Source organism: Emys orbicularis, chromosome 22 (genome assembly GCF_028017835.1).
Source record: "Emys orbicularis isolate rEmyOrb1 chromosome 22, rEmyOrb1.hap1, whole genome shotgun sequence".
NCBI classification, from domain to species: domain Eukaryota; kingdom Metazoa; phylum Chordata; order Testudines; family Emydidae; genus Emys; species Emys orbicularis.
In genome coordinates, this window is record NC_088704.1 from 16,591,602 (window position 1) to 16,611,497 (window position 19,896).

Sequence of the window (19,896 nt, forward strand, 5' to 3'; positions counted from 1 at the left end):
TTTTTATCCCAATTTGAGGCACTTTGGGGAGGCCTGATTGTCACAGGCTTGGGGTGCTCAGCACTTTCTAGGTGATCTGCAGGGAACAGCCCTGCTTCAGGAGCCAGCTCCAGGTCCTCTTGGTTGCTCTGCTTCCCCTGCTCCACAGCAGTATGTGGGGGAAACGGTGGTAACATGAGGAAGCTGCCATGAGAGGGTGTGGGAAGGGCCAGGGCAAAAACAGCAGGAAGGGGAGATTGCTGCTGGTCAGCTATAGAAACCACAGCATTTTGCCTATTCTCCCCTCTGCACCATGATTCATGGGGTGGGACCCAGGCGCACCCTTCTTCCAAGGCATTTGCAAATGATACTGCACTGCTTGCACAATTCTGTTCTGGGATATGGGAACAAGGAATTTCAATGCCATACCAATGGCCGGCTCACCCCTAATGCTGTGCATGCCTGTTGATGGGACACTGAAAATCTTTGTAAATGCTCATGCGATAAGCCTGCCAGCAGATCACTCGAAGACATACAAGGGCATTTATAATGCCCCACCCTCACTGTAGTATCTAGGCAACTAAAGCTAACCTATGCTGTATCAGGGTATGTCTATACAGCACCTGGCTGTGAGCCTCCAAGCCTGGGTCAGCAGATTCAGGCTCTCACTACTGCACTACAAAGAATGATGTAGACTTCAGAGCCCGGGCCATGACATTTACAAGGCTATTTTTAGTCACCCCAGGCTCAGAGGCTCACTGCTGGGGGCTGTGTAGACATACCCTCAGTGGCTTGAAAGTCACAGGAACCACGGTCAACCAATCAGCAGCCACCATTACTTTCTTTCCCTGGATAGGAAAACACTCGCCACTTCAGGCAATTAACCCTCTATTACACCTGCACTGATGAACCTGCTAAGTTGCATAGCTTTTAACTCCCGTCAGTGGGAAAGGAAGAGACCTGTTTTACCATTACTCACATCCCCTGTAACCATGTGCTACAAAATTAGTCTGAAACAGTATTTATATTTGAGATGGCACACGTCAGTTTAAAAATAAAACGGCTATAAACTATTAATTTACCCCTATTTCAAGTCAGGTTATTTTTTCCCTTTTCGATTAGACGTGGCGGTACAACTTAGAAGAAAGTCTTGGAATTACACCAGACAGTAACATCATGGAGTTTAAATACAAAATCAAATACTTTAATGAAATTAGGGAGCATGGGAACAGCTCAGATATACCACTAAAACGGATACCACTGAGCTGCGGACTTGGGCTCGTTGTTTTTTTTTTTTTTTACACCTTCTGTTTTTAAACAAGCAAGCAGATTGACAAACTACCAATTCTTCAGAGTGTCAAAGATCCTGAGTATAGAGTTATTCAAAACACATAAAATGTATATATATGAAACTTCCCTATGAGCTGGTGGCCTGCACACAGCATTGCACGGATAAAAATATACTACTTTCAATACACAGAGCTAAATACTTTCACATTTATCAGAATTCTCTACACAAATCTTAAATTGATAGAATTCAAGTTTTGACTTTTCAGTATATAGCTTTCACTTGTATTAAACAAATGCTTATTTACACGGTGGAGAAAGTAGAAGGGCTAATAAGGCCATATTCCCATATTGTATTGTTAAACACTGCAAAATATATACACAAGTGTAACCTAATATAGGCATCAGTTCTAGAAATATCACCTTACATTTGTACAACATAATTGAGTCAGTATGAAACGACAGCTTTGTTAGCACCAAGCCACTAATGGTTTTCATGAAACGTTTTGAGCTTTCTTCTAGTTCCATCAGGAAGGGCTGGTTCAGCAGGGTTCTCTAATCGCTGAGCCAGGAAATTGGTGCTCTCAGTACTCCGAGTCCCGAACTAGACTAACACCATCGCACGACAGTATGCAAATATACCTATTACCAGAGAGCAGGCATAGGAGCAGCCACTACAACAGAGGCTCTTCGGTGTTTCTAAGAGCCGCTCCAGCAGCAGAACAATTAAGCCATCTACCAGATCAAGTCGTCCACATCATCATGTCTGTTCAGCATCTTTGTATTTGGATTCATGCTAACAAGCACAGGGTTAGAAAAGATTACTGATGCTAAGTGGTTTAGACCCAGGCTAACCCTATGCTGCAAGGGAAAAATGGGGGAAACCGGGCTCCACTCTGAAGCCCAAAGGACAGAAGAGAACCCTTTGTAGCTTTCATCTCCTATGCCTGCTGTGGCCAGGGTGGTCTCGGTCATAACGATGACCCGTACGCTCATAGGAGTGGGAACGCTCATGTCTCTCTCTATAGTAGTGACTTTTCTTCTTGTACTTCCCAGAATGATCAGAACGCTCTCGTGAGTGGCTCCGGGAACGTGAGGAGCTCCTGCTGCGGGACTTCCTTGGCTTGTGTGTCGAATATTTGTAGTCCTTTGACTTCTTGTAACTCCTCATTTTAGAGCCTTTGTAACTAGCACTATGGTTGAACTGTCTTGGGGGAGAATCACTGCGACTCCTGGAGCGGCTGTGGGATTTGGAACCACTCGATGTTGAGTAGCTTTCACTTTTTCTAAGACAGGGAAGTAGAAGGAGAAGAGAACAGTGAGTGCCTTAACAATCAATGCCCGATTACTTTACAACATTAAAAGCACACAGTAGGACAAGACAGATTATAGCAATCTTAGGTGCTACTTGGAACACAAGGAAAAAGGTTTTAGAAGAAAATGACTTGACACTGTCCTTTAAAATGCCACCCTTACTTACTTGTAAACTACAATTCAGGTTGAAAGCTGCCCTCAGAATAGATCTTACAAGAAAAAGCATCTTCTCTAAATACAGGGCGCTACTAATCTGATTAGTTGAACCAGCAAACCTTAGAAGATATTTCAATTAGATTTTAACTTTTGTCTGCATCACCTGGCTTCAAACAGAATACTTCCCCAGCTCACACCCCATAACTCATTAAAACACAGTATAAGTAATTTCCTGTAGGACTAAAATAGGTAACATTTGTAATCATTAGATCCGTTGTTGAATGGGTAAAAAACCCAGATGCTTTGAAATGCTGAACAGTAGCTTTCACAACATATTTTATTAATAATCCAGAAAGAAATCAGCTTCATAATTACAGCAAAAGGTTTTGGAAGAATTTTAGATGTATGGACTTTGGGGGTTCCATGATTACCTCTCATGGATATCTACATACTTGTAAATTGAGCCAATTTACCATAGATTTTTCTCTCTAATTTGTAGCCCTGAAAACAGCTTAAGGCATGAAAATCAAGCGGTCTTTCCTAGCCTGAGCATCACCCCCAGTAAGAGGCTTTGCAGGCCAAATTTGGACCTCAGTTTTGTTTGTGAAACCCCAGTGTTTGGTACAGGGGGCACAAGGTATAACGGAGGGAGAAGCTGAACATATTGCCATTCTGTTGATCTGAGAGTCAGAAGAGAATCCAGTTCCCTATCCCCCAAGCTTTGTTGTGTCTATGGTGAGGATAGTAAGAAGCAGTATAAACTTATTTTTGTCATTTAAGTCAGCAGAAAGGACTATGGGCACAAGGAGCAGATCTGCTGAGTAAGATGCCGTTCATATGCAGTTATTCCTCTAATCATAACTTCACGTGAACCTACACTGGCCACCATGTTGCACCTCCATACACTAGTCTCATTTCCAGAGCTCAAACGGGGTTTCTGTTTTATATAAATTGCTGTAGTTGTTGCTTCAGAGCCCACTGACTCCCAAAGCACCATTCTCTGGGATGGTAGTTTGCCATTAGCATAGCAGGTTACAAATGGGACTCAGCACTTCCACCCAATTCAGTACGTACCTGCGCTTAGGAGATGCTGATCTAGATGGTGATCTTGAATAACTCTGCTCTCGACTTCTGCTTCCACTTCTGCTCTCCCTTCCTTTCTGAATGCTATGAAGGACAGAATCCAAGTAAGATTTAGATTTAAGCGCTAGGGGGAAAAAAAAAAAAAAAAAAAAAAAAGGTAGTCTATATCATGTGGAATCTTACCCATTCACTGGGCTGTTGGAATTCATTCTTTTTGTTCCATCCATTTTTCTTTTGGCATTCTTCATCGCCTGCACAGCAAGTGGGGAAGGTTTATTTCCTTTACCTTCTTTTGGAGATTCTAAAAGAAAAATGTAAAAGTTTACACTTCATCCGCCCCCACATGCGTATCAAAGAGATGTCAATCTTTAGCGGGCAACCCAATGATAAGGAGTGGCAAGCAGTAGTTGAATGGGTCACCTGCCCTCACTAATGAGGGCAAGGATCGACTAATTACCAGATCCCTCTAGATACCCTTTGCTGTACATTCAGATAAAGGGTGAAACTTGAACACCTTTAGGTAAGTCACGAGTTATTCAAATCTAAAGTAAATTTCTGAGGCTGTAAACCTAGTACATTAAAAAACAAAACCCCCAAAACTTATCCTAAAACAGACTTTAAACAGTGAAAAAACCTTTAATAGAACTGCCTGAACCGGCATTTTATGTAATATGTCACACAATTTTCAATACCTTGGAAAGGCAGATACTAGTGTATCTTCAAGAGGGCTCTGTTAGGCAAAAGATAGTTTCCAAACATAGTTTTTTCCCAAGAGCACCTTCTTTAAAGGTGTTAAACTGGTATTCACAGATTTAGGTTGTATTTGATTCATTAAAAGGTCCAACTCTTTCCTCTTTGTTTCAAGGAAATTTAAATGCCAGATTTTTTTGTAAAGGGAATTTTAACTAGCCAGAAGTAACTAGTTTTTATACACACATTTCAGTTGAATAGAGAACAGGGCACTCTCCCTTCACACACAGCCATTCCTCCACCACCCTTCCCAGCGCATACAGTTACTGGAGCAGAAGCGTTTGAAAAGTGAACACGTTGGCTCTCTCCACTAGACAATGCTTTTGCTTGTTCTCCCACTACAACGAATAGTTTCGTGTCATGTCCCAATGCTGCCTTTCTTCTAGCACACATACTAACATGAGGCCAAGAAAAAGAATGGGAAAAAAATCTCATGAGGAGTTTGACTACCCCTTTCTACAGAGTGAGGACGCTGCAAAATAGCGGCATTTGCATCCTCATTTGGAATATAGCCAGCTTAATAAGGAATACCTGCAATCTAAAATAGCCTGACTGAGACAGGATTCTTACTCAAGTTATGAAGTCACTGTAATACTCCCAAAATATGGGAGAATGCAATGCAGTCCAAATATGCAAACTAGGTACATTGACACCAACCATTTTTAGGAACAGGGGAAAACCCTGACGTGTTCTCCAAATTGGGAGTCTTGTCGGGTAGCAGACCTTTAGCTAGTGCTTTTGCCTCTTCAATGGCTAGTTTTTTCTTTTCTACTTTGCTTTCCAGATAAGACAAGTCAACCTGCAAATGCACATTTAAAAAAAAAAAAAAAAAAAAAAAAAAATCAGTTCTCTGTACTGTTTCAATTGACCATCCATGCTTAGAAGAAGGGATACGAGACTCAGAGTCTGGAATCTGCTCCCAGAGAAGTGGGAGTTTTGCAATGGAAGCAGGATGTCTTACCCTATGATCTGAGAATACACATCGTATAAAACAATAGCGAACCTTTTTCCGAGTATACAGCTGCAGGATTTTTATACAAATCCCTTGAATTTCCTCCTCTGTTGCTCCAAACAGCAGAAACCAGTGAGGACGATTAGGAAGTGGGATCTACAATTGAGAAATCATACATTCAGTTTTCTATTTCTACATGAAAACCTTAATGTAAACTTAGACAAAATATAAATAGATCTTTCACCTCCAATGTTCTAGCTGCAAGGTAGATACAGGCACAAGCAATACTTTCTGGCTGGAATCTTACAAAGACATCTGTTCGTAGACTGTCATTCATGTAATTCCTGAAAGACACAATAAGGGAACAATTGCAACCCCCTGCAGAATGCCTCTCTGTTCTATTCTCTTCAATTCTACAGTAACTACTTCTCTGTGCATTCTATTACTAAGCTCAAATGCTATATTCCTGTAAATCTGAAGAGAAGTTAGAAAAATTTCTTCAAGGGGATGGATATGTGGTTGGGAATAAGTTTCTGACTGGCTGTCAGACAAATCAGTTATGAAAGAGAACCAATTTTAACTTTACTTTTCCCTCTAGATCTACTGGCCTGCTCTCATGCAAAAACAAATGTTTTTGTAGAGACCACATATAATCTGTAAAGAACTCAGTAATAGAAATCTAGGCTCAATCCCAGAGTGCAGAGAAGCATGCAAACTCAAAGCTAGTGTTCAAAGTTGCCGATCCTGCTGAAGTTCTCCGGAGAAATGCAATCCACTTCAGCGTGTACCCATTTCCACTGGAAAGTTTTTGGAACCTGTCCATTTTCCATTAGTGAGACAGCATCCAAGACAGAATCCATTTGTGATGCAAAAAGCTAGTCGTGGAAGAAATCCAGGTATTTGGGATCATCAGTGCAGAGGACAGTTCAGTATTCAAACAGATCTCCTCTTCTCTGGCATATGACAGTATCGTTTCCAAATGTCCCATTTCAACAAGGTTTCTTAAAATGAATATTCACAGAATGAGACAACTGTAAAATATTGCACATATTCCACAACAGTCAGTACATACTTTAAAATATTTTGATTTTAAATCCTCAAGGAAGTTTGTATTTTCAAAGTCCTTGCATCTGAATTTGTCAACCAATACAATGTTTAAAGGTATAACTTTTAAAAAGTATTTCTTTCAAGCAGCGTGTCAGGTGGGCAAGAGAGAAAACACCACCCAGAACAAAGGCCACCATATAGTTATACAAGCTTTCTGAGAAGAGAGTTTGAAATTGATCGTGGGGGTATGCAGCACACAAGGATGCCCAAACCAGAGCCCACAGCCCATTTAAAACCAGTTTACAGAAAGAGGAGGTGCTCATGAATCTCATTCCCATCTACGTGTTTTAGTCCTTTACTAGGTATTTCAGTTCTAATACATGGGGATCGACTGACCATTGGGAAAAAAGTGGCAAGTTAGAGGCTTAGTCTTGACTCTCCTTCACCTTGCCCATGAGGAAAGCTTAAACTAAGTCATGCTTTTCTAACACCGTTTTTTGCTATGGAGAAGACACTTTGAAGGAGATCAGAGAAAGTCTTTGTGAAATGAAGTGCAGCGAGAGAAGTAGTATTCACAAGGTATGAAGGATGATTGGGCTCCCTTTCCCAAACTGCTAAACAAAAACTAACTTGCTAACTGTGCAGCTGGCCTTTTGGGCTCTGAGTTTGAGGGCATGTAGAATTAAACATGTGTCACATTACTTCAGCTTTAAGTTGTTCTCTAAAACCACTGCACTTCAAACATTAGTTATACTGGATACCCATGACTTTCCAGGTACTGGAAGCAATGAATGGTTAGGGAATTGCTCTAATAGTTATTCCGCTACATCCCAAACAAAAAAGGAAATTTGTGCCTAATAGTCTTACTTCACATGTGAATTCTGAATGCAATTCAGAAAATGTCCAGTGTCATTGCTGTACTTCAGTTTGGAATTAAGACCTTCTACTCAAGTATTTTAAGTGTTGGATTAAATAACATACACAGATATGATAAAAACTGAAGTCTACCAGTTAGTTAATTCACCCAGAAGACTTAAATCCCACCTTAAATAGTTTTGGGTTTTTTTTTGCATTTTAAAAAGGTACAGCATCTTTAACATAGTTAAAGCATATTAACATTAACAGTTTTCAAAATTTAAACAATCAAGTTCTAAAATATACAATAGAGTCAAGGGCACAACAACAAAAATCAAAAGTATAAGCACAAGAAGCAGTTGGCCAGTTACTATACTATCGTATTTATACCACCTGTCTAGAGTCAGCCTTCTCTTTGTAGAGCCTGCTTTGGTTTGACTGAAGACGCAGTTATCCCTGCACCATAGCGCTTGGGCAGCAGAGGAGAAGTCTTAGTCACTTACCCTCAGAGGCTACCCTTTGATTAAAAGAGTACAGAAAAGAAAAGTCAAAATAGGTTCTCCACCAAACAGATCACAGTACCAGAGTTCAGTCAGCAGAAATATGACCTTTAGATTCATTATTCCAATTTTTAAATTATGTCATTGTTTCATAAGTTAGAAGTTTGTTACAATCTGGAATTTTTACTTCGATACCCATCCCCAAATGATTCTCTTCACTACAGTGAAGCAACAAGACAGGCAGAGACGTTTCATGGCAAATGCAAAAACACTGAGTTATCCAGTCTTAGTAGCTGACATCTTGGATTATCCATGTGGATAAAAAGGATTTATGTCGAGAGTTCCTGATGCCCTTGTTGCAACCAGCAGCTCAAGTGTTGGGAAAGTCTGTCTCCCAGCATCAGCGACGGACAAGAACTGCACATATGATTTACCCAAAGAAACAACCACTTAACATTTTCACTTTAGAGGGAGGGCAAAGGGTAGGAGAAAAGGGAAGAAAGAGCAAGGGTTGAGGGGTTTAAAAGCTATCTTACCATTTAAGACAGTGCCTGAAACTTAGAGGCCGATCAACATTTGGGTAGTAGGTTGGGGCACTCCAGGAAACACTGGAACTGTCTATTCCATGAACATAGTTGTGGGCTACACCAATGTTGCCCAGAGTGCCTCAAATGACATATTTCTGCCACTGCCCTGCTGGTCTCGTATAACAAGATAGATCAACTTACCATGAAGTCTGGACCAGGTGTTGGTTACGTTCACATTCTAATACCTGAAGGTACATAACGATTATCTGGAAGATATGGGTTACTGAGTTATTATCAAGAATCTCTAGAGCCAAGTATTTAATTCAGAGGGGATGTCCATGTAGAATCTGCTATTCTGTTCTAGATTTTAACATTCTCAAATATCCACAGAGAGAGTGCTTGTAAGATGCCAAATGTTTACCTGGGTAGTTTCTACCTTCAATTACAAAAGAGGGAAAGAACAGGCTCCAAAAATGGCTGTGCACAGCCAAATCTGACCTTCCTCATACTCCTCCTTCTGTGCTCAGTCATCCTATTCATCTAGAAGTCTTGCCTTCCACTTAGTTTTCAAAATAGGTATGCTTTTCCTATAGAACTCAACATTCCTCTTTTAGCTGCCACATGGTAGGAAACACTGCCAACTGGAAAAAGTGGCACCAATCCACCACAAAACACCTCTATTGGAAGGGACTAAACCTAGCCAACATTTCCCCCCCCCCCCCCTTTTGCTTATGTAGGACTTAGCAGAATAGGTTTAAAAGGTTCACAGCAGCATACAAAACAAAGTTTTTTGTGAACCACATTGAAAAAAGATGGTGGATAAAACAAAATGATTACAGAAAATTCACAGGGATTAGTGGGTGAAGGAGTACACTCATTCCTGTGATTGGTACCCCAGTAAATAAGGAGGCTCAGAAAGAATGGCAGTGGGCAGAGAAAGTTATCTACACATTTTTAATCAGGGGGCACTTGATCTCAAATTTAAAGAGCATTTACACTACAGCAACCTGAAGAGGTCTGAAATAGTACCCCATTGCTGCAAGACAGAGAGCAGATACCTGCAGGGCAAGGAAAAGGAGAACCCTTACACTACTTTAACCTTCTATTAGATTCAAACAGCAGTGCTGACCAGCTCATATGGGGAGCAGAGTCCGGCACACTTTGGGGAACAGCATTCCTGGGACTGAGAATTTCACACATCCCACCAGTAATATTATAATCAGAGCTAGATTCTACAAAAGGGATATTCGAGAGCCTTAGTCAAAGAGGAGTTATTCATATTGCTTCAGAATTTAACACCAAAATTACCTGCTTATTCAACAATAAGTTGTTTTCATGCTATGACAAATTGAAGAATCCAAGTACAGTTAAGTCTAACCAGTTCTTAACATCTGCATCCATCTCCAATCTTCACTGACCAATGAGATACAAGACCAACTATTAAGACTCTCTTGAATGAGAAACAAGATAGCAAGATCACTGTAAACTAGCTTCACTGTGTTCAGTAGTGTGGAACAAGCAGCTTTTAACCAGTTTAATAGTCTACCCAGAACAAGCAGAGTGTGAAACACACACAGTTTTATAAGTTAGCTGAATATCGTACAAACCTTATGAGGGTGCTTTACATGAACGCAGAACCCCAGCTCCTTTAAAACTCTTCTCTCTGCCTTTATGATTTGGTTCTTCAAATTAACATAATCTTGATCCAGTAGTAGAGGTACAGGTTTTCTGTAAGACATTATTTCAGAATCCATCGAGTAAGAATGAACTGCCAATATTAAAAGATACCCAACAATCTTACTTGGACACATATGCAGGTTACTATATTTTGATGCAAACTAGCTAGTATTTACAACAGTACAAGCATTTTTCCAGTTAAGATAAAATAACCAGATTCATGTTTTGGTTTTCATTCCCCAAACAAGGTTTTACCCCATGTTCCTTGAGTCATGATGCATCTGAACTCCCCCATAGGCACAGCAACAATTATGGCTAGCTAGGCTACTAAATTCAGGCTCTCATGTTCAGTAGTCCCCACATTTAAACAACCGGCCATGAAGAAAGCGAACATTTTTCAGATTCTAAACTTACTTTCTCTCTCTTAGATGTCGAAGGCGATGGAATACGTTAATTACATCTCTTATGCGCCTCGGTGCTTCTTCAATTTTGGATGCCAGATGAACACAGGCCATTGACACATGCTGAAATATAAGTATTGCAACATACTGATGTTTTGCAAAATCTGGAACTGATCGCCTCCAAGAGCTTTAGGAGGGATAACAAGAGAAAGTGGTGGTAAAAACAAGAAATATTCCAAATTTTAAGTTAAGTATTTGTTACAATGTAGATGTGTAAAACTGTGTTTAACTAAACAACATATCTATAGCTCGAAAGTTTCCTGTACACATAGTTCAACAACAGGGCATAATACATGCTCTCAAACATGAGAGAAATCAAATGCATAGTGCATTTTCTAAAAGAATCCTTACCTCCATGGAATGCTTCACAAAAGATTTTGTATAAAAGAAACGTTGAAACAGCACCTGCCCTGTAGCCATTGCCACCTAGAGAGAAAGGAAGAAATGGTAATCCAATATTAACATCCCCATACAGGGTTCTAGAGCAAAATGAATTACACTACAACAAATTTGAGTCCCATAAAAACCATTAGAAATGCCTGACTCAGCAACAAACAGCTCACAAAGAAAAAAAAAGCGTATAACACCATAAACACCTAGAACTATAATGTGCAGTCTTAGACTAGACAATAGAAAAGTACCAAACAAAATATTTTATGGGGACACTCAAAAATAGTTATGAGGGTGGACACTACAGTCTAAACGCCCCCCAGTGCTCCACCATCTATGCAAACACTCCTACTTGTTTATTTTTGGTTCTATGTTCGTTGTGCAATATTAAAAGGCAACCACCAACTCAAAGCGAGTCATTTTAACCGTGAGTCAGCACTAAATGTCAAGCATTACCACCTGCCCCCAAGCTCCCCAGCCAGCCTTTGTGGTTTTACAATCACATAGCCATATTTAAAAAGACTCCCTTGTTGCCATATTAAACACACTCATATGCAAGAAAAGATGGCTAGAGAAATTAAAACAGCTAAAATAAAGATTATTGGTAGCAGCATTAGGCAAAAAAAAATTTTTTTTTTTAAATTGAAGGTCTCATCAACCTTGTTTCAGCCATAGTGGCATTTTTGTAACCGCTCTCCCCTCCAACCATCATAGTAACATTGAATCTTTGTCCCATTTTCTTTAATGGGAGGAATTGAAGCTCACCAGGGAAGTCAACTGGCGACACGTCATACGAGAAAGCAGTTAAGAAACCCCATTTGAAAGGCATTGCGAAATCATGTGCGTTACCACCCGCAGCAAAGAAAAAGCGTGAGGGGGGCATCTCCTTTTAGGAAGGGCCCTGGAGGGCTGAGCCAACCCAGGCCCTGGCTTTACCGGAACAGATGGTTACATCATTCACTTCCTGTCTCAGCAGAGCCGGCCGGGACAAAGGGGGGGGGGGGAGAGAAGAGAGAAAGCCGGAATGCTGCCCGTAAAGGACACAACAGGGCCAGTTTCACACGCCTGGTTCCTTGGTAAACAAAAGGCCGGCGGCGTCTCGTGATCCCTGTTCCACTTTCCCGACTGCAAACGCGGCTGCGGGGCCCGGGACCGAGCCCGTCTCCCCCGATAGCTGCCGGGTCGCGCGTTACCTAGTTTCTAGGATTAAAGGGGGAGTTTGTGTGAGTGACGCAGCGGCCACTGGGCACCAGCAGACGGCGGGGCCCTGCCCGGAAGGACAAAGCGCGACACTCCCAGGCAACAAAGGCCCAGCGCCCCCGGCTGCCGCGGGCCCAGAGCGGCTCCCCAACCCCCTCCTCCTCCGGCCCGCGCCGCCCCCGCCTGGGCCTCGTTCGCTCCCTCAGACCGGAAGCTGCTCCTCTCCCCCGAGCGTCTTTCACCCGCCGCGGGCCCGGCCCCGAAGCCCGGCTCACCTGCGGGAGCCGCAGCAGGATACCGGCCGCCTGGATGAGCTCGCAGCCGGTGACGCGCAGCTGGGTCTCGGTGTCGGGCTCCAGGCCGCTGCCCATGGAGGGGGTGAAGAGCAGCGCGTCGTCGGGCAGCAGGCAGTTCTCCAGCGTGATCAGCACCCCCGAGTACAGCCGGTCCCCGATCAGCACTGCGCCGGGGCCCGGGGCTCCGCTCCCCGACGGGGCCGGCCCCGCCGCCTGAGGCCCGCCAGGGCCCCCCGCTACCACGGCCGCCGCGCTGCTCGTCCCCGCCGCCATCTTGGGCCGCCGCCTCACCTCTCTCTCGCCTTCCCCCTCTCCAGCCGCCTGAGCCGGGCGGTGTCCCGCCCATTTCCCCCTGCGCTCGCCTCCCATTGGCGGGTGATAGCGAGGCGCCGCTCTCGGATTGGCCTGCCTGCCCCCGCCGTGACGCTGGTTCTGCGGCCTGATGCAAGCGGCGTGACGCAGCGGTTGGGAATTCGAAACAGGGTGGAGCGGGCGGAACTTCCGGCGTGCCTCGCGCGCCCCCTCCCCCACCCAGACAAAGCCTGGCTCGCCCCCACCGACCAGGCCCGAGCCAGCCCTTCTCCCCCCCAGCACACGCCAGCGGGAGCCCCCCACGCTGGGGGGGGGGGGGGGGGTTGAAAGACTCATTGAAACAGATGCTGGGGGTATGGACAGGGCCCATGAGAGAAATCTGGAGCCCCACTTCTTCGTGTTCACTGGGGTCCGCCCCTTCCACTTACAGACAGTTGGGGGGCCCTGGGACAATTGCCCTCCCCACACATTTAACAGGAGCCTTAAGGGGTACTCCACCCACATTTTAAAGCTTTTCTCTGCTATGCTGGAGGGCAAGAAGCTTTGTTTCTTGACTCCAGCAGCCGGGGCTTTAAGTAAAACAAGTCTCCCAAGGCTCACCCCCAAAATCTTGAATTGGCAGCACTGACCAGCCTCCCCACAACTGTAGTTTTGTTATCTTGCACTGCTATGCCTTATAAGAGTTCAAGCAGGAATTATCTTCCACGGCAGCACTAGCACCTGCATTGAACAGACTCCAGCACACAGATTTCACTGGAAGATATATCTGAGTGTAAGCCTCCTTTTGCTTCAACTTTAGCTAGGACATTTATAATACGGTGGTGCTCCCCTGAAGACCAGAGTCTTGGAGGATCCAGGGTTTTAAAGCCTTTACACAGACAGAGGTCCCAGTTGCACTACAGCTTTTAAGTGCAAGGCCTGCTCTACACTAAAAAATTATATCTAGTTAGGTACATCGCTCAGGGCTGTGAAAAAATTCACACCTTGAGCAATTTACGTAGGTCCACCTAACCTCAAGTGTAGATTACAGCAGGGTTGATGGAAGAATTCCTCCATCCACCTAGTACCATTCTTGAAGAGTGGATTAACTAAATTGATGGGAAAAAAACCTTCCATCAATTTAGGAAGGGTCCACGCTACAGTAGCGCAGCTGTAGCGTAGATATGGGCTTAATCTCCGGTTCCCCTGACTCGGATACAAGTATAGTATAGACTGAACCAATGAGAGATTAGCAACTCTGTGGATACGTTTTAGGCAACACATCACATGTAAGCTTTCCCTACTTTAGACTGGCCAGTTTAATTTTTAAACTAATTTGAAAGACTGACCGCTACACTTGAATATAGTCTAGCTGTGCTGCACTCTTTTACATATTCTAGTTTAAAAAAAAAGCTAGATAACTCCACATTTTATGGCATGAAGCTAGATGGCACAATACTTAAGAAGGCATGGTTTATACTCCTAACAATCTGAATTTCTGGTGATTTCACTAGCCCTTTTTCATTTTTTTTTTTTTTAAAAAGATGCCTTCACATGCTTATTCTCATGGACTGACTACTTATTTTAGTAGAACTCTACTAGCTGCAGCACAAGCCTTACTAAAGCCTTTAAGATTTTCCTTTTTTCTGCTTTTTGGCAGGTACTTCCATAGTTATCTTATGCATCACATATTTAAGCCATAGCTTTGCAATATAACCTCATTAACATTGAGTGCCACATAAATGTTTTTTTTACTTGCATCTATGTGGGATAGTTGTCAACATTTCAGGAAGCATTTAAAATGCATGTTATTGTTCTGTGACACCAGAAGTGACTATTCAGATATTTTCATAATACATAAAAAAACCCTTTATTAGATTGTTACAGAACAAAAATGTTTACACAATGTTTTTACATAGAGTGACTTCTGCACAGTAGGGTTTATCCCTGTTAAGCTTAGATTGCAATTTTGACCAAAACCACTAAGGAAAAAGAACCGCCCTCTTGAGTTTACAAGCTAGCTGTCTAAGTCTTCCTTCAAATACATGATCTTTTTTGTACTCTGGGGTGCAAACTTACTTTGCAATACAAGCCTCTGCTTAGAATAGGCAGCTACAATTGTAGGTTATGCCTGTCACTTCAATAATGGTGCACAATTCGTGAAAATATTCCTTCTGGTTCTTTTCCATCCCCAAGGGCATCAAGGAAGCCTTCTTGTCTCCTCCTTTGGGCTAAGGCAGCTAGGGACTTGAATGTCTTTGGCTCATAAATAGCCAGATCAGCAAGCATTTTCCTGTTCAGCTCCACTTGGCACTAAATGCAAGAAGGATGGTCAATGAAGAGCATAGTAATAATACTTTTACAAATGTTCATTGTTAAGTTCTTAAGTGCATTACTATATACAAGTTTCATTAAAACGCTAATATTTAATGGCTGTTTTAGGCAAACGAACATATGATTTTACTGCCTGGGAAAACCTCACAAGATACACATCTAATTTTTGTGAATATCCCAAGGGGAAAGTGTCATACAATTCAACAGCAGCAATTTTATACTACAGCATATGATATAAAACAGATAATCATGGATTTTCTAAAACCCCTTTCTAACAAATTCCAGTAGCTACAGTGGGGAGTCTCTTACTACGTAGACTTACATAAAGGAAGTGCCTGATCTTGGATGTTCTAGTTTTCAAATTCCAGCAAACAAGGTATATATGTTCCAAATGGATGGGAATTCTTATTGAAATAATGTTTTGCACTTTTATAGTGACTTCCATCTAAGGTTCTCAGTGCTCCTTTGTAATGTATTCTATCCATTTTAGAGGTGAGGAAATGGATACACAGAAATTGACTTGGCCAGAGTTGCACACGTTGTCCATTTCAGAGTTGGCAATAGAACTTGGGTCTCAGTTCCTAGTCCTGTGCCTTAACCATCCTTACATTGTATTTCAGATTATGCAATAACATCCAGAAATATTCTCAGCCCATCCATTTATTTTCACCTTTAAATAAAAAGCCAAGTTTGAGTTTCAGGGCCCAATCCCATGAAGTGCTGCACACCAACAATTCCCATTGACTTCCACAGGAGTGGTGGATGCTGAACTCAGGATCAGGCCCTTAAATGGGTCTCAAAATGGAAGGACTTCAGGATCGGTCCCTTTATAGACTACATAGGGCAACGAGTGGATGATCTAAAATGTCAAGAGATTATAGAAACCAGGTCTGCTTCTTCTGGAAAATGAAACTAAGGACCTCTCTGTTGGACAATTCTAAGATGCAAGGGACACTGACTTTCTCTGAAATACCTGTTCCTTTGTCTCAGTTTGATGGAACTTCTATGCCGAGTACTTTATTCCATTAGTTACCAAGAGTGACAAGAGAAAACAATGGAAGCACTTTAACAGTTTGATAACTTTAGAATAAATCTGATTTAATTAGTTCAGTAGTTCTCAAACTTTTGTACTGGTGACCCCTTTCACATAGCAAACCTCTGAGTGCGACCCCCCTTATAAATTAAAAACACTTTTTTATATATTTAACACCATTATAAATGCTGGATGCAAAGCAGAGTTTGGGGTGGAGGCTTACAACTCGCGACCCCCCATGCAATAACCTCGCAACAAGCTAAACCTAAGACCAACAAACTTTTCCAATTCTAATGTGAAGCTTTGAAACAAATCCCCGTTTGTTTTAAGAGAGCACTGGAGTGCTAAGAATGTAGCAGCGAAACTGACTGCATTTATTTTTGTTGTCCAAGCTGACTGAAATGCACCAGTCTAATTAGTGAAAAGTAATTCGGATTTTTAAACTCACTTTTAGTAATTCAAGGTTTTATTTGTTTTATATTTTTTAGATCTCAAGGTATTAAAAAAGGCAGCTATTACTCTGAGCACCTGACAGTAGCATAGGTAACATCTTTTATTTACAATAAACAATGTAAACTGACACTGTCCCTTTAAAGAATAAATGAAAAAAGTTCTTCTGGTCACATAAATCTATAGTGAAGAGGTAGGAACATGTTATGAGTCTTATGTTGAGCTCTTATGCTGCCAAGATAAAAGAAGGTCACTTGTAGCAGAAATAGATACAAGTATAAAACATGACTACATTATTGCAGTAAGCAAGAAAAACCCTACACAACAAATTTCATATTTATCACTCATCAGCTGAGCTGAGAGGTTTTCTGGGTGTTTTATGGAATGACTGATTGAAAGACCAATTCAGTGCAATTCTTCTTCAAGCAACACACTTACCTTAAGCAGATTGCCTGTGAAAGCTGGATACTTCAAACCATGTTCAAGAGAAGCTGCTTCAATCCTCGTAATCCAAAGCTTTAAAAACACAAAGATTTAAATATAAAAATAAGAATATTCTAGTTGATGCTTTCTTTTGGTAGAGAATTAGACATATGGATGTGCTCAGATTCAATAAATACAGTGTGTCCTGACCAACATTTCTTCACTGCTAAAATTCTGATGAAACATGAGCTACTGCAGAGCCAACAGGGGCTACTGCACTTGCCTTGAACTTGCAGAACTACTCTTTCAACAGCAGTTTGTAAAGCATTTGGGGATACCCTGAGTAGGAAAATGGCTATATAAAAATGATTCTAGTCTCCCAGTTTCAGTGTTTACATCTATCATTTTGGTTTGTTTTTTACCGCTCTCATGAATTTCTTCTTTTCTCTTCTGGCCTTTGTTGACTTCACAAAAGCTCTCCGAACACTTCGTACAGCCAATCTATAGCAGCGGTTCTTTCTTCCACGAAAATGCTAAGGCAAAAACAAGATGTTCCAGTTCAATTATTAACTTTATAAGGCTGTAAAGCCCTTCAGTAATATGAATATAGAAGATATCACTTTGCATTTCTATAGAGCCTTTCATTAAGAGGATCTCAAAGCACTTTACAAACATTAGTTAAGCCTAATTTTACAAATGGGGAAATAGAAACTCAAACATTAAGTAACCTGAGAAAGACCATAGTTTCTCACTGGCTGGACAGAGCACAGAATCAGTTTTAGTTTTCAGTCCCAGATTCTAACAGTGGGCCAAACTCACACTAACTTTTTGACTCTTAAAAAACAGAAGGGGCTGTGCCTCTATGCAAAAAGCAGGAAATCAATTGGGAATCCCCATCCTTAGTAATGTCTCATAGCTTGAGCCACTTCATGTACCACTGATGATCTTATATCATCTGTGGAAACCACCACAGTTGCATATATGGAAAATTAACACTGGGCAAGTGCACCATGTGATTAGTCTGCCCTCCAACAAGTGTCCCCACAGGCTACTTATGATACATGGCTAGATTGGGACCCACAAGTGTAGGATACGCCCATTTCATTGTAGGCAATGCCCTGCTCAATGCTATAGCAGGTGATAATGTCACTAAAGCTACTGACAATATGCCATTACAGAAAATTCCTTTTTAACCCTACATGCAATAGCTTAAGAGATACTGTCCACTTAAGTCATATTGTAAAGAAGTATCTTTACCGGTTCTAACAACACCTGAAGATGTACAAATATAAATGTACTTATCACTGTTAATGCTCTTTACCTTTTGCATTTTGATCAGTTCAAAAATTAAGTCAATTTAGCCAGTTTCATTGTTTATAGTTTGAGTTTCAAACACTGAGGGAAAGTTTGGTTAAGGCTTTATCAAAACTAGTTTCTATAGCAGTGGTTCTCAAACTTTTGTAGTGGTGACCCCTTTCACACAGCAAGCCTCAGAGGGCGACACCCCTTATAAATTAAAAACACTTTTAAAAATATTTAACACTATTATAAATGCTGGAGATGAAGCGGTGTTTCAGGTGGAGGCGGACAGCTTGCGACCCCCCAGGTAATAATCTCGCAACCCCCAGTTTGAGAACCCCTGTTCTATAGAATTTATATTTCTGGTGACCAAATTTAAGTTCACACTGTCCCTTTAACCTTATATGTGCAAGCAAGGCTCAGTTAGCCATCTAGTCCCCATTTATACAGCAACTATGGACAGCCAATAATTCAGCTATTTTCCTTTAAGCCGTAACATCATGCCTCCCTTTTGTATAAAAAAAAATAAAGGGTGAGAATTTCTGGTTCTATTATGGAGAAGAGCACAGCCTTTGGGGGAGACCAGGGTGAAAGCTTTATTTATGCTCTCTGCCATTGCTACCCACCATGCACTGGGCAACTCAGAGAGGAACATGAGTGTCACCTTCAGGCCCAGAGGAAGGACAAGACTAAGTGGACGGGGTGTGGGAGGAAGCAACTAACAAAGAGAAAGGGATACACCCACCCCTTCTGCTCCTTGGGGACACGACACCCCCCCCCCCCACACACACACCCTTTCTGCTCCTTGGGGACACGACACCCCCCATGCCCCCTTTCTGCTCCTTGGGGACGACACCCCCCCCACACCTTTCTGCTCCTTGGGGACACGACCCTTCCCCCCACATCCCCCTTATGCTCCTTGGGGACACGACACGACCCTCCCCTCCACGCCTTCTGCTCCTTGGGGCCAGACACCGCCACCCGCTTCGGGTTCGCGGCGGGGCTGGGAGCGGCGGGCTCTGGCCGCCAGGTGGGGCGAGGGCAGGAGAAAGCGCCTGGCTCCCAGCAGATGCGCAAAGGGAAGCGAGGCCAGGCCAGGCAGTCGCCGAGCCCGCGAGCGGGGCTGGGGAGGAAAGAGGCCCGGCGGGTACCGGGAAGCGGGCCGCGGAGGGCGGCTGGACTCACTCACTCGCGCATGCTTGAGCACCGCCTGCACCCTCCAGAAGCGGTCGGTCAGGCGGCTCCGCAGCCAGCAGGGCGCGCTCAGGAAAACCATCGCCCCTCCGCCTGGCCGGCCCCAGCCCCCTGCGCGCGGCGCGGCCGGGAGCACGCGGGCAGGCGCGGGGAGCGCAGGGGGCGGGGCCGGGAGCACGCGGGCAGGCGCGGGGAGCGCAGGGGGCGGGGCCGGGCGGGGCCGGGCGTCCGCGCCGCGGCGCAGCTGCGGGGCGTTAGTTGGGACGCGCGGCGCGGCGCTGCTGCGCGAGGGGAGGCCCGGCTATAGGGGTGGGGGGGTCTCAGCGGCTCATGCTAGGGGCTGGGCAGGGATTCCCATGTGCTCAGTTTTGGGGGGCAGGAGCAGAGGTGCTGGGCTT

The 19,896-nt window shown here is 43.2% G+C and overlaps 2 protein-coding genes across 3 annotated transcripts; both read right to left on the reverse strand.

Annotated features, from left to right (window-relative positions):
- Positions 1-1,159: 1,159 nt before the first annotated feature.
- CCNL2 (cyclin L2) lies at positions 1,160-12,747 on the reverse strand. 2 transcript variants are annotated; one of them, XM_065421468.1, is made up of 11 exons: positions 12,454-12,747; positions 10,940-11,014; positions 10,542-10,651; positions 10,058-10,178; positions 8,652-8,716; positions 5,766-5,865; positions 5,573-5,677; positions 5,227-5,368; positions 4,003-4,120; positions 3,811-3,903; positions 1,160-2,552 (listed from the first exon to the last, which is right to left on the reverse strand). In XM_065421468.1, the coding sequence occupies exons 1-11, from the start codon at positions 12,745-12,747 to the stop codon at positions 2,201-2,203; spliced, it is 1,575 nt and encodes a 524-aa protein (XP_065277540.1). In that variant the 3' UTR covers positions 1,160-2,200. The 2 variants fall into 2 exon arrangements, with proteins under 2 accessions (XP_065277540.1, XP_065277541.1); XM_065421469.1 differs by lacking the exons at positions 8,652-8,716; positions 10,058-10,178; positions 10,542-10,651; positions 10,940-11,014; positions 12,454-12,747 and adding an exon at positions 7,817-8,641.
- A 1,863-nt stretch (positions 12,748-14,610) lies between these two features.
- On the reverse strand, positions 14,611-19,640 carry MRPL20 (mitochondrial ribosomal protein L20). Its single transcript, XM_065421372.1, has 4 exons — positions 19,494-19,640; positions 17,428-17,538; positions 17,021-17,098; positions 14,611-15,078 (listed from the first exon to the last, which is right to left on the reverse strand). Exons 1-4 carry the CDS (start codon positions 19,578-19,580, stop codon positions 14,905-14,907), a joined length of 450 nt encoding a protein of 149 aa, XP_065277444.1. The 5' UTR covers positions 19,581-19,640; the 3' UTR covers positions 14,611-14,904.
- Between the last annotated feature and the right edge of the window lie 256 nt (positions 19,641-19,896).